The sequence below is a fragment of the Esox lucius genome, chromosome 6 (assembly GCF_011004845.1).
Source record: "Esox lucius isolate fEsoLuc1 chromosome 6, fEsoLuc1.pri, whole genome shotgun sequence".
Lineage (NCBI taxonomy): Eukaryota > Metazoa > Chordata > Actinopteri > Esociformes > Esocidae > Esox > Esox lucius.
This window is the reverse complement of record NC_047574.1, coordinates 25,262,810-25,275,941: the sequence shown is the minus strand read 5'-3', so window position 1 is coordinate 25,275,941 and position 13,132 is coordinate 25,262,810. Positions and strand designations below refer to the sequence as shown.

The window sequence follows — 13,132 nt, the reverse complement described above, 5'->3', positions numbered from 1 at the left end:
CAACCATCTCCTTTCGAGCTGTCCTCTGTGGGTTGTCATAAAGCCCTCTGTCACCATCCATGCAGCCTCTGCGACTCCACACTCATTTATCTCACATCCTCCTCCGGCTAACACCACGGCAGAGGGGAGAAGAAAACACTGACTTGGAGCTTCACGTATGATCAATGTTGCAGCCAAGCAGAAGCTGTAGACAATATTTTATAAGGCAGCCCTTGCCAGCCCCCCTTTAGAAAGTGAAATAACGCTGAGGTGTGCAGAAGGAGGTGATTTAGCGTTGCTCAGCTGATGCCGGCACTGGAAAAGCCCAGACAAGCTTGTTTGAGGATATTGGATATGTCTGATTTAGCCCACCTTTAACAATCACATTGTATACTTCAGATTTTAGATCACACAAACACAGCCAATTTCATATTGTCTAACGCTAGTGGCACTCAGTGATCTAGTCTCAACACAGGGAGGCACAGGACATACAGGCAAAATCAGTTGATGACTAGAATAATGGAATATTTCCTATTGAAATGAAACACGTGCATACACATAGCTGAGGGGAATTGAAAGGGGAGGAGCCAAATTGTGCATTTCCAGCGTGATGTTATTGGAGGCCTGGATGAAGTGGGAAAGTGGAAGTGATACCAGTCTCTGGATCTATTTATAACTGAATATCTATTTATATGCCTATCTAGATCTATAATGTATCACTATCTATCTTTATATATATCTATTTGGTGAGGTGATCTATATGTGTTTCCCTGCACAAACCTGCCTTATCAGCCACATAACAGAGGAAGACACTAACAGACAATAAGGTCTATGTATCTTTGTACATAAACACACACACATACACATAAACAAAGGATATACTGTACATATACATGCATCTAGAGATCAAATTGCTAAACTGCATGCACACAGGAAATTGTCTGATTATTTTCTGCATATGGCTGACTGATGAAGAGTTTCCATAAACTGGCAGTTAGCGGGTCATTCCTACTGTGCGGTAACTTTTTTGTCCCCAGTATAATATAAATTTGCATATAGGGTAAAATTGTGGAAATATCAATTCCAAAAGTTTTAGTAATGAGGGCAGGTGACATAATAACAAATATTGTTGTTGAAAGGGAATTCTAGGCATTTCGAAAATATTGCCATGTCCCAAGGTGTAACACATCAACTTCTATGAGAAATGTAATTATCACATTTAAAAGTCTTCCTTTCTTATTTTGTTGTCCTGGTTAAATCTCTCACATTAAAAAAGATTTTTCCATGAATACAGAATTTCTTTATATTATATTCGACACTTAGGAAAGTATATATTAGGAAATAATATATACTATATATTAGGAAAGTATATATAAGAACAATGTGTAAATAAAGTGCTGGTTCCATCAATAACACATTTCACTCAATAATTATGGTTTGGTAAGTATTTGAAGGAAAAAAGGGGGCACGGAATAAAAGACATGTGATGTCTTTGAACTTGTAAATTTAGATTAAAACATACGTGTTAACACCCTAGCGAAAACCCTAGTACTGACCACAGCCATGCAGAGAAAGGGGAAGTCAGGGAGAATGTTCTTCAGAACAGTGCATGGGTGCCTTAGCGCATGGCAACTCTAATGTACCATGGAGGCATTAACACTGGCTTAAGTGTGCAATATTGTACTTCTTAAGCGGCTTTATAATCACAGTGTGTGTGCTCGTGCGTGTGTGTGCGCGCTTCTTCTCGCACGTTACGGTCTCTGGGAATGCATTCGCATGCTACGGTTCCCCATTCCCCGGTCCGGTGTCTTCACGTGCAATAAATACACAATACTTTCCAGATGAGTAGGAGTGCTGTGAACCGGGGGGATCATCATGCTTAACGCACAGCTGTGTTCCAGCACCACCTAACTGCTCCCCGTCCTCCCTCTCCCCACACGCCGACGCGGCCTGGAGTGCCAGGCCAACACCAACACATAGGCAGAAACCCCTGAGCGAGCGCGGCCGTGATTAACCCGAGGCACTAGATAAGTTAGGTCCCTGGAGAACGTGGGCGGAGGACATCGGGCCTCTCGTCTGAGCTCAGAATCCAACGGTGATGTATTTACGAACTTAGGATATGACACATTACAGTGGCGGGACTTGGTTGGGTGTGTTGCTCTTTTAACAGCAATGATTGATGAATCAAGAGTGTGATACCAGATCTTGAAACACAGCTTTTAAAGTAAAGCACTGCAGTACTTGAAATGGTTCCGTATGAGCCAGAATGTTGCATAAAATGACAATTTTACAACTTACTCTTCTGGTTTTCTGGGTGGCCGTTCCTTCGGTGGGTTTACATTTTAGACAAAATATCTACAGAAAAGTATTATTCAACTGACAGCACCGATATTACCAGTGCAGTTGTATATAGCGTGATCATGCGCAAAACCATGTAAAAACTCCTATGACTCTGGACAGTGTATGCATCTTTTTCTTTTGGTCAGTTTAACACTTCCTTGTGGATGTTTTCTATCACACTTTAACCCAGTGCATGACCAACCGCACAAACAACCAGAAGAAGTTCAAATTGATTTGTATAACAAGATTTGTGAAAGACAAAACGACGTTTAGGATTTTTTCTTTGTGCTTGTCTGGCACTGATGTCAACACAATGGAAGTCATTACAACATGCAATAAGAGGCCTAATCCCCAATCAGCTGCAGTATATCCAATCCTTCCAGTGACAGTAAGAGTCTGCCAAGAAGCACTACAGAAACCACCTGTTTGGTGCACACACTGTAAATCCCATTCGATATGGGAAGTTAGGCGTTCATAAAGATACCTTTACAAACTTCACCATTCACTAAAAAGAATAATATTTTACTCATGTGACACTATACGATATGCCTAAAAAAGGAGGCAGGGCTATTATCGCTGACCAGGTACAGGAAAACTGGCCAATGGGATAGGATAATATTATTTGCCAAAAGCATAGCACCCAGCATCCCACTTCTGGTTTGTCTTAGAGGCTAAGCAGGGTTAGTCCTGGTCAGTCCCTGAATTGGGGACCAGATGCTGCTGGAGGTGGTTTCAGAGGGCCAGTAGGGGGCACACTTCCCTCTAGTCTAAAGATCAAATCCCAATGCCCCAGGGCAGTGAAGGGGGGATTTTGGGCGTAGAGTGTCCTGTTTCAAATGGGATGTTAAATGGGTGTCTTAAACTCTGTGTTCACTGATAATCCCATGGCAGTAATCATAATGTAGTGGGGTAACCCCAGTGTCCAGGCTAAATTCCCAACCTGTCCTTTTTCACACAACCCCCTTCACCCGCCTTCATTCATAAAGGACAAATATCATTACTCACCTCAATACTTTATAGCCTGCGGATGAATTAATCAATGTTTTTGTGCGTCAGATAGTAAGCAGGAAATAGCCTAAAAAGGAAATAAAACAATCCACCGGACTATCTTGTAAAATAATTTCTGAAATATCTACTATATAGCAGTGCAGGGAACGCAAAATATACCATGAATAAAGGCATTCCCAAAATGCTTTGGGTTTTAATGGAAAAGCATAAAACCATATCCCAATTTTAAAGCATCACATTTTTCAACAAAACGTTGCAGAAAGTTTGATAGTCGCTATATACAAAATAGTATAGGCTGTAATATGCCTGAATAATATAAAAGGTGAAAGATGTCAGAATTTCTTTAGGAGAAAGAGGTACCCAAAGAGGACGATAGAAGAAGATTAAGCAAACCCTGGCGGGAGCCCCCTGGCGCCTCATCCACCAAATTCCCCAACATAAACGTACTGTCGTACTCCCAACTCGCACCCAGCTGTGCCTATCAAGTACAATGAAGACTTCATGAAGATGAATGATTAACAAAGAAAGTTTAGAAATCACGTAAAAATGTATGCTATTAGCTTGTGTTAATATTATTTAAATAATATTCTCAGTATCTAATGTTTATTACCCTCCCAAATAGCCTATACATGTTTCTATAGCTGCGAAGATAACGACGCAATTGCTTACGATACAGGCTGTGAATGAACAACATATGAATGTAGGTTTATAAACTATCTGTAAAGAAAAAGAAACAATCCGACTGCGTAGACTGATTTGATTTAATTCAATTAATTATTGATTCCGCAGAATTTGAGTCCAAACGTGATGAACAGCTTTACTTTATGTTTACTCCAGAAAAACCCTGCGGAGAATATTTGAGAATCCTGATTTATTTCTACTTACCAAGTATAGTGTTAAGTGATAATCAAAATGTTGATGTCAATAAGCGTGATTAAACCTTTCAATAGATTAGCGGTGTGCTTTTTAAGTGAAACGTCGCCTGACTGCGGGCTTTGCAAACCAACAATTCAGAACTGTATACATAACCTACTAGTTGTGTCTGCATTTATGTTGGTTTCATTGATTACAACACATTCATGGCTCTGCCATGATTCGAGTCTGAAGAAAGCAACAAATGCTTCTAACGCCGACCTATGTAAAAACGAAGGGATCCAGCACTTTTGCGAGAATCCATCTGTGGGATCCATATAAACATCATAGTCTACACATAACATTAATTCAAGTGCTTCTCTATTCGCACACGTTGATCCAGTGTTTACCTTCATCGAGCAGCCGTTCGAGGTGGTTAAAAATCCCGCAGAAGTTGGGTAGGCTGCTCATCAGTTTCTTATCATTCATGAGCTGCATAAGATAGTCTGGGGTGGGCTTCGGTTTCTCCTTCGTTTCCATTTCCCCAACCATATTCCAATAAAAATGAAAACAAAAATGTAACCCAAGAACAATCAAGGATGGACACGAATAAATATCTTCGCGTAGGATACTATAAATTAATAAATATTATATAAAAATACAAGTGTAGGCCTACTAAAAAATCTGTCTCTCTCACGCCTCTTCACTGTCTCTTGCTGGTAAACGCAGTGAGCTGTTTTGTCTCCTGGGGCTGCGTTTAGTTTCTTCTTTACGCACTGCACAGCACTCTACCCCGTCTTGCTGTCAGCTTTTCCGATGACAGGTAATATAATAAAAGAAATAAGTGAAGAAAGGGACAAATTAAACAAAAATGTGAAACGGCGGAGAGGTAGTTATATTCTTAATTTTGTTGCCCTTATAATTCCACAAGTTATCAGGAATGAATACACAACTCCCGCGTGTCCACTGTCCTTGATTTGTTTGCAAACGATTTGTCTTCTTTTTCTCCTATCGAGGTTCTTGAGGCTTTGAAAATGTCCCTTTCCCCGAGTTCCCAAAAGCTTTCTGCGCGTTGTTATGTATGTGTCTGCACACTAGAAAGGTCTGTAGCTCCGGTCTCTACTCTAGATAACGGAGCTTTTTCAATGAAGCTGGCATTCGGTCTCCTGTAACGGTCTGGTTGCTGGGCTTCGCCTGATCTGTGGGCTCGCGAGCCGGTCACATGACTAGACTTCAGAGCGGAGTCTCGCAGCGAGAGCGCGTGCTCCGCCTGTACTGAGAGTAAGAGGACACAAGCGCGTGCACGTACACACACACACACACACACACACACACACATACAGACGAAAACCTAGACATACCAACAGTACAGGCTAAGCATCTTTAAACATTATATTTATGAAAAACCATGATGAGTAATGGGTGAAATTAGATGCAATGAAAACATGTATAATACACATATATATATATATCCTGGCTGTAGAGTCAGTCAGGGGTATTCAATGTGTGCATGTGACGGAGAGAGAGATGGTGTCCGATTGACTTAATGCCAGGACACATCAGAGACTGAATGTCACTGTTAAACTCAGAGGAAAAGCAGCCACTTATCTCAATAATAGCACTTCCTTAAAAAACTGCGAAACTGAAGGAGATACTGCAGACTAAAGAAAATGCTTTGTCTGCAATACAAAGGCAGTGAAACTTAGGTAATAGGTTAGAGTCATTTGTCACAGTATCCAGACAAAAAAACATATGGTTTGTCAGATTTTCACACAATTTAATCCAAAGAATGTTCTTTTGGAGGAAGGAATGTTGATGTGTAGCTGGTGTGTAAAACTCAAATCACTTCTGGTATACATTCTTCTGTGTTTATGATAGAAACTTGTTTTTTATGTGAAAGAAAAGTATGATGTTCTGAGACATCAATTATAAAACCACAAACATTTGAGTTAGGAACACATCATATGAAAGGAGCATATGCTGGCTGTTCGTTTTTACCTAAATATTAATAAAAGCATGAATCTGGGTACAAATAAAGGTATGAAAAGATAGATAAAAAATAAATATTTTTTGTAATTTCCAAACCATCCTCTCAACCCTACTACCAGTGCCCTCCATGGTCATGTACTGATTGAACTATCAAGGGTGTCAATAAACCTATCAACTTTGGGACACACTTGTGATGTAAATTACACAATTCATGTTCCACTTTTAAATAGTAAAAACAAGCATTACATTCTAATTAACAAAGCCCTAGTATCTTTGAGGTAAAAAATAAACTTCAGCAATTAAGTGGTTTCTATCTTTTCCGTGCGTCAAAACTTGAAATTAGACATGAAGAGAATGCATGTGTCACATAATTAGGCATATCTATCCATTCTTTTGTGTGAAATTGCACAAGCTCAAAAATAATGTGGTGCCCTCTGGGATTCCACTTTGCTCATGGAAGCTGCATCTTTGTACACTGGCTGAAAGCAACTGGAAGGTTTTATTATTCCTACACCCTCAGGAGTCATGTGAACAGATAGACCCCTGGAAGGACTTGAGCCCCATCCCTTTCCCCTCAGACAAAAAGAGTCCTTTTTATCCATCTTTTTCTGCATTCTATGTGACACATGACATTCACTTTGATGGGCATGCATCATCTGTCTGCATGATGGCCATCGCGGAAGCTGAGGGGGGCATGGCGCCCGAAGCTCGTTCAGCTGCCAGCATATATCCGGGGAGCCCTTTTTTGTCATTTGGGCCCATGTCCCTCAAAAGGTCTGTGCATGGTCCTGACACCCACTAATTTTCATCGCCTCAGCTTTGGTAAAATTCTGCAAATTGTGGAGACGAGCGGGAACGTTGGGGTACATCTATATCATTTCAATACTTGAATGCTGCTTTTAAAAATACTTAATAACAAGTATTTTTTTTATTTCATAGAAATCTAGCAGTTATATGAAGTATTTTTGAATTTCACAAGGTCATCATGGACACAGGATTTACCTGGGAAAGGATTCAGCCATAACACCACATCAAAACATATACTCACAATGACTTTCAGTCCATCTCCTTATACTATGATTTCAAGATGTGTATGTTGGGTTTCATTGGGATTTATTTATATAGGGGAAATACTTCTACTGCCAAATGCTTTGTTGCCAACTCACTCTCTCCTTCTTACTCCTCTCTCCCTAAACTACTTAGTTGCTTCATCTATCTTTCTCTCTTCATTCCCCAGCATTTACTTTTTCTCTTCCTCAAACTCCCACCCCCACTTTCCCCTCTCACTCCACCTCCCTCCCTCTCTCCAACTCATTCTCCCTTCTTCGTGAGCTATAATGAAAATGTCCTCCCAGTAATGCCTGTCCTCTCACTGCTCTGTTAATTACTCCTCTATTTATTTAGCCAATCTGTCCGGGTGGGGGCTGTCCCCGGCCATGGGGATTGTCTGACTCTTGCGTTAAATAGCCTGCATTCCGATCCTCTGATGCTGAAACTAACATGAGTCCCCCCTTTTATCTCAACAGCGCGTCAAATTAGCACCCGGCAGATTCCTGCTACAAAGAACCCGGTAACCGAAAAAAAAACCTGTAGACAGACTGATTGGTGCTGCAAGCTCTCTTTATTCCTTAGCGTGGCCGTGTGTGGACTCCAACACTACCCAACCAAATTCACGGACAGTCTGTACGGGCCTAAACTTAATTTAATGGTGGGTGAACATCAGAGCAATGGGGATGACATTCCAAATAAAGAAAGTCATTATTATTTTATCATAAATGTGATGTACTCATCCCTCATCTGGTGGAATTGGAGCAAGTAACAGTAGAAACTGTTGTGGGAGCATTAAAATGCTTGGGCATAGTCCTGTCAACTGTAACAACCTACAGATGCTAGACCCACATTGCTACACCTTCCCCAGTTCAGGCTAATCAAATAACCTTTCCATTGATATCTCACTTGGTGCCTCTCACACCATGACTTCGTGGCCTTTAAAAAAATCCCTTCTAAACAATACAAAGCGGATTTCCATAGAAACAGACAGAGTTGTTATTTACTGGCGGGCAGAGAGCCTGGGTGACATGCAATAATATCGGACTGATATCTTAGTTCATTCACAGAAGCCCCGGTCTCATCGGGGTAGCGTTGCTGTGGTGAGGGATTGACCTTGCGCCCCCATCCCTCAGTCTAGATCCGGTTGCATCAGTTTATAGGCTGCTTTTATTTTTGGGCTCAACCCCTTTAGGCACACATGGCAACACTGCTGAGGAGGAGTTTATGAGGGTTCTAGGGGGACAGAGAGAGAGTGAGAGTGAGAGAGAAAGTGTTGAAGGGGGACTGTGTGAGAAAGACAGAGGGATTGAAAAAGGCAGAGTTGGGAAAGAGATTGAGAATGCCAGTGTTCTCTTGGCCAAGTTGGGACCGACACAGAGCGGGTTGCTCTCTTTGCCTGGTTTCACAGTCTATGTGTGCAGGAATGCATTCATTAATGTAATTCCTCTGCCCTCAAACAAGGGTGCCGTCACTGGGTTAGTGAGTGAGGATTGGGGAGCTGGCGGGGTGAAGTTTTTTTTTTTCACTCTCCGAGCAGGGGAGGATGAGACTCTAGCCAGCCTAGGCCTCCGCGTCCAACTCGATCTCCATGAGAATGGCCATTGAGTTACAAAGGGATGAAAAGGTAGTGGAAAAGGCCCGGGACAATCCCTTCCTGTTCTGTTGGGTCATTTGTTTCAGGGCTGTCAGTGCCAGGCCCACAGACCTCCTCAAAACCCCTCAGCTCCAAGACCCGTTTCACACATTCTTCCCAGCTTTGTTTTCGAGCAGTTCTTTAAAACATCGCCCCTGGTTTGTTCATTCACGTGAAAAAGGGATAGATGGCAAAGTGACATCAAACAGAGTGGGGCAATTGTTTTTCTAATACATCGAAAAGCCAGCCAGTTCTGGGTATGGAAACTGCTTTACATAACAAAAGACTGAAAAACCATTAAGCCAATTAAACTATTTACATAAACATTTAAAGACAAAATGTAAGCAGTTATAACTCATGCTTATTGTGTGAGAAAATAAAACATCCTTTGCCTTAACTGGAATTAACATAATTTTGTGAAATGTTCAGTGGTAAATCAACATAAGTGGAAAAATAATACTATACAACATGACATTCAGTGTATCCTCTTCAAGACTTTCCCACACACACGTTGCTACATCCTACTAACTCAGGTTGGGTCTTTATTCACAAAATCCCCCAACATGTAACTAAATTGATCTTTAAAATACTATACATAACAATGAAACAATTGTCAACAATTGTCACTTTCCAAATAGTTTTTGTCATTTATACATAATTTTCCCACCAGTCTATACATAATTTAAGGTCTTCATTGTTTTCTCTTTTTCATTGTTAGAGTGAGTGAACCTTTAAAACTTCTCTCGCACTGGCCACCATTAATTCTAGCCTGAGTGAGAACATACTGTCTTTCTAAATAACATACTGGCTTTCTACCACAGACCCAAAGGCTCTACAATATTCTCTGCTGAATACTCTCTTCAATCTACTTTCTGCTTTGACACAATTCCAAATGATACTTCCTGTTTCACTTCTCTGTAAGCTGCAGTGAGTGCAGTCTGAAACACATAGTATTTGATGCTAATAGAACAGAGTAGTCATGTCTGTCTTTTCAACTGTGATTACGACACAGCTCTTGTTGCTTTCAGCCTCTCTCTTTATTTGACAGATGTTTACCTAATGGATATTGATTTCATCTTCAGACTAAATTAAAGCATATCTCTTAAACGTAGAGTTGATTCTTGGAGCTCACATTTTATTTGTCAGCACACAGAGGAAAGGGTTTATTTTGTTGCTGGAGGGCATTGGATCTGTCTGTGTCTGTCAACTGTGCGAGCATCGATAGCAAATGTAGCACGACAAAACCGTAACTTTAGCACAACAACCGCGTTTAAAAGTGAAGGAATGCTCACTGCTGCACTCACTGCTGTATTCAACCCTGTGTAATCCTTATGTACATAGTTAGGTCATTCATTGTCTACACAAATATTTTGCTACGACATCCCTCATGGTCCACTACCTTAGTGTATGATTGTCATGTGTGGCTCTATGTGGAACATTTCTTGCTGTCTCTCTCATCCCCTGCTGTGTGTATGTGCGTGCGTGCGTGTACAGTCACGGAGGACAGTGACTCCTGTGGGAACAGAGGGACTGATTGTTCGCTGGCGAGGGGAAGCACAGTGCGCCATTGTGACCTATGGGAGAACAGGATTGGAGAACAGGGACACAAAGACAATTAGCGCACTTCCACGGCCGAGAGACATCCCGACAACCTCCACTTTCCCCCGGCAACACAATGCCGACGAGGCACCGCCTGTGTTTGGCAGAGGGACAACCGAGACAATGGATGTTGCTGTGTCACACAGCCCACAGCCATTCACCTCTGTCCATTGTTAGGCCCCACCCCCTCTCTCTGGGCTGGCCGCCGCTTATCGGGTGGTTTTGGTTGACAGGCCGCCTTGTTCTGGTTGCAGTAGCTTGATTGTGTGGTGATTCGGGGGGGATTATGTGTCTGATAGAGTATGTATCATATAAAATCAAATCGGACTTAGAGAGCATTATCTTGCCAACCATATCAGTCGAGCTTATGGTGGCCCGACCCACCAGGATGAGGAAGCATGGACGTAAGGCAACCCTGTCCCACATCTCCCCCCCACTACCCACGACGGCGCCGAGATATTTCATTACGCCGTCTAGGAGAGTTCAGGACAGCGGCGGCATTTCTGCGATCAACATTCAAACTCATGAGAACAATAGTGGATGTAAGAAAAAAGACAGAAAGTGGTAACACAAGGAATATATATACTCAGTAAATAACAAATAACAATGACGATAGCGTTGCTATATACAGGCATTTCCTGTAATGAGTGGAACTTCGGTGGCAGGAGGTCGTTGTGGATTATGTACTTATATATGTGGTGGTAAGGTCACTAGACAACATGATATATAATAGAAAGAAGCAGCAGTGATGTGTTGAGGGTGGAAGTACGTGTTCATGTTTGTGTGGACTGTCAGCATGTGTACGTGATGCACGTAAATTAGTGCGTGCGTTGAGTTTGAAGCATGTGCTCAAAGTCAGCGCTAACAGGTAAATACAAAAAGCAGTTTGTTTTCCGGTCGTGTTTATCGCAGTTCAACAATGTACTCTACTGCCTGCTGTGGCTGCCATCAAGTAGTGGACAGAACTGGGTGGCTGGAGTAATTCATTACTTTTTAGCGGTTGCCCAAAATATATTTTGTTAAAATATCACATATCACATGGCTACAGAAGTACAGTTCTACTGACTGTCTTTTGGTCAGGTATTGACAGATTTCTCTTGTCTCTCCCTGTATGACAAGGCGATGATTGAAAAGTTAGCAGACACTATTAATAGCGTGGTTTGCGCCCTGCTGTCTTCACCTTATCAACTGCAGACACCGGTCTGATATTGGCCTGCTTACGCTGTGGTGGTTTGTATCCACCAGCGGTCTGATAGCGCTTGTTATCAGGGCCCATAACTCTGCAACCAGGAAATGACATCTTAGTACTGTACTCAAATAGGTGTAGGAACAGATTGTAAAAAAAATTTAAAAAATAAACATGGTTAAGGCCAGAGGTTCCTTGTCCTTCTATTATAGTTTTCTCTATTTGCAGAATAGACTAGCAGTGGTCAGAGCCAGACCTTTCCCTGTCCGAGATAGTGTTGATGTAGTAGATGATATGAAACCAGGCTTGTCCAGCGGCGTGCCAGAGAGAGATCAGGGCAGTGGAACGGCTTGGTTGTTGTCACTGCAGCAGTACCTCTATTCACCCTCTCTGAGCCCGCGCCGCTAGCGGAAGCATCGCCTGTTTGTTTTCAAATGCGTGAGCATCACGTGAATCTCACTGAGCCAGGACTGAAGAAGAGGGAGATCTTGGGTGGTCTTGACCGAGAGGAGAGATGTCCGTAGAGGAGGACCGACGGGGTGGACCCTCTGTTCTAGTCCTAACTCATCCTCAAACACATGCATTCATGCACGCGCGCTCGCTCACTCACTCGCTCGGATGCGCGCACGTGCGCACATCCACCTACCCACACACACACACACACACACACGCATTCACACATACACAAGCACAAACGGTGTGTAGTGGAGCAGAGAGAATATGCTCTTTCCGCTCGCCACACATCCCCCCCTGTAATCCGGCCGCTGTGGCGTCCTCGCCAACGCCCCCCACCCCCTCCGACTTCCTGTCATGTCCCAGTGAGTGCAGTGAATGGGCCCGTCCTGGGGCTTCAGAGGGGACCACCACACGGTGTCTGCGCCTATCCAAACGGAGCAGCTTCACTCCACCACTTCACTCCACCACTTCACTCCTCACCTTCGTTATCGAACACACGCAGAACATTGACGCGCCTTCGTTATCGAACACACGCAGAACATTGACGCGCCTTCGCTATCGAACACACGCAGAACATTGACGCGCGGGAGAGATGAAATACTGATTCATACTTTAAAGGGATTATTTTGGAACGAGGTGCCTTAGGTTCTTGTTGAGCATGTTTCCTGAGTTGTTTTGATCCAACTGACTGAATCGGGTAGGATTTCCAAAGGGTCAGCGATTGAATCTGGTAGGATCAGTGTCAGTCCAGATCAATACCTCTCCACTTTTTACTGTGGGGAGAGGTTTTCACCCTATGGCGTATTTCAGGAGTCCAACTGGAAGGCCCTCATTAAGCCAGCTGTCTAGCCTGGCTTTGAAGAGGTTTCCGTGCTCCGATCGTCTTTATTTACCCCCTCCCAACATCTGCACAGAACGTTCCCAGCCAAAAAGCAGGGCAGGGCAGCAGCTGTTTGTAGGCTTAGCCACGCAATGGAGCAGGCCCAGCCCGGTCGGCCCAGTCTTTCGGGGTCTCCTCAGGAGCAGAACACCGGTGCCGG

The 13,132-nt window shown here is 42.9% G+C and overlaps 1 protein-coding gene across 3 annotated transcripts in view; it reads right to left on the bottom strand.

Moving 5' to 3' along the window:
* Positions 1-5,403, bottom strand: part of LOC105025495 (protein quaking) — a 65,511-nt gene extending 60,108 nt beyond the window's left edge. The window contains exon 1 of one of the 3 annotated variants that reach the window (XM_010896211.5): positions 4,590-5,403. In XM_010896211.5, coding sequence (XP_010894513.1) covers positions 4,590-4,731 — 142 coding nt within the window. In that variant the 5' untranslated portion in view covers positions 4,732-5,403. The remainder of the gene's footprint in view (positions 1-4,589) is intronic. The other 2 variants (XM_013134269.4, XM_010896210.5) reach the window with 2 other exon arrangements.
* Between the last annotated feature and the right edge of the window lie 7,729 nt (positions 5,404-13,132).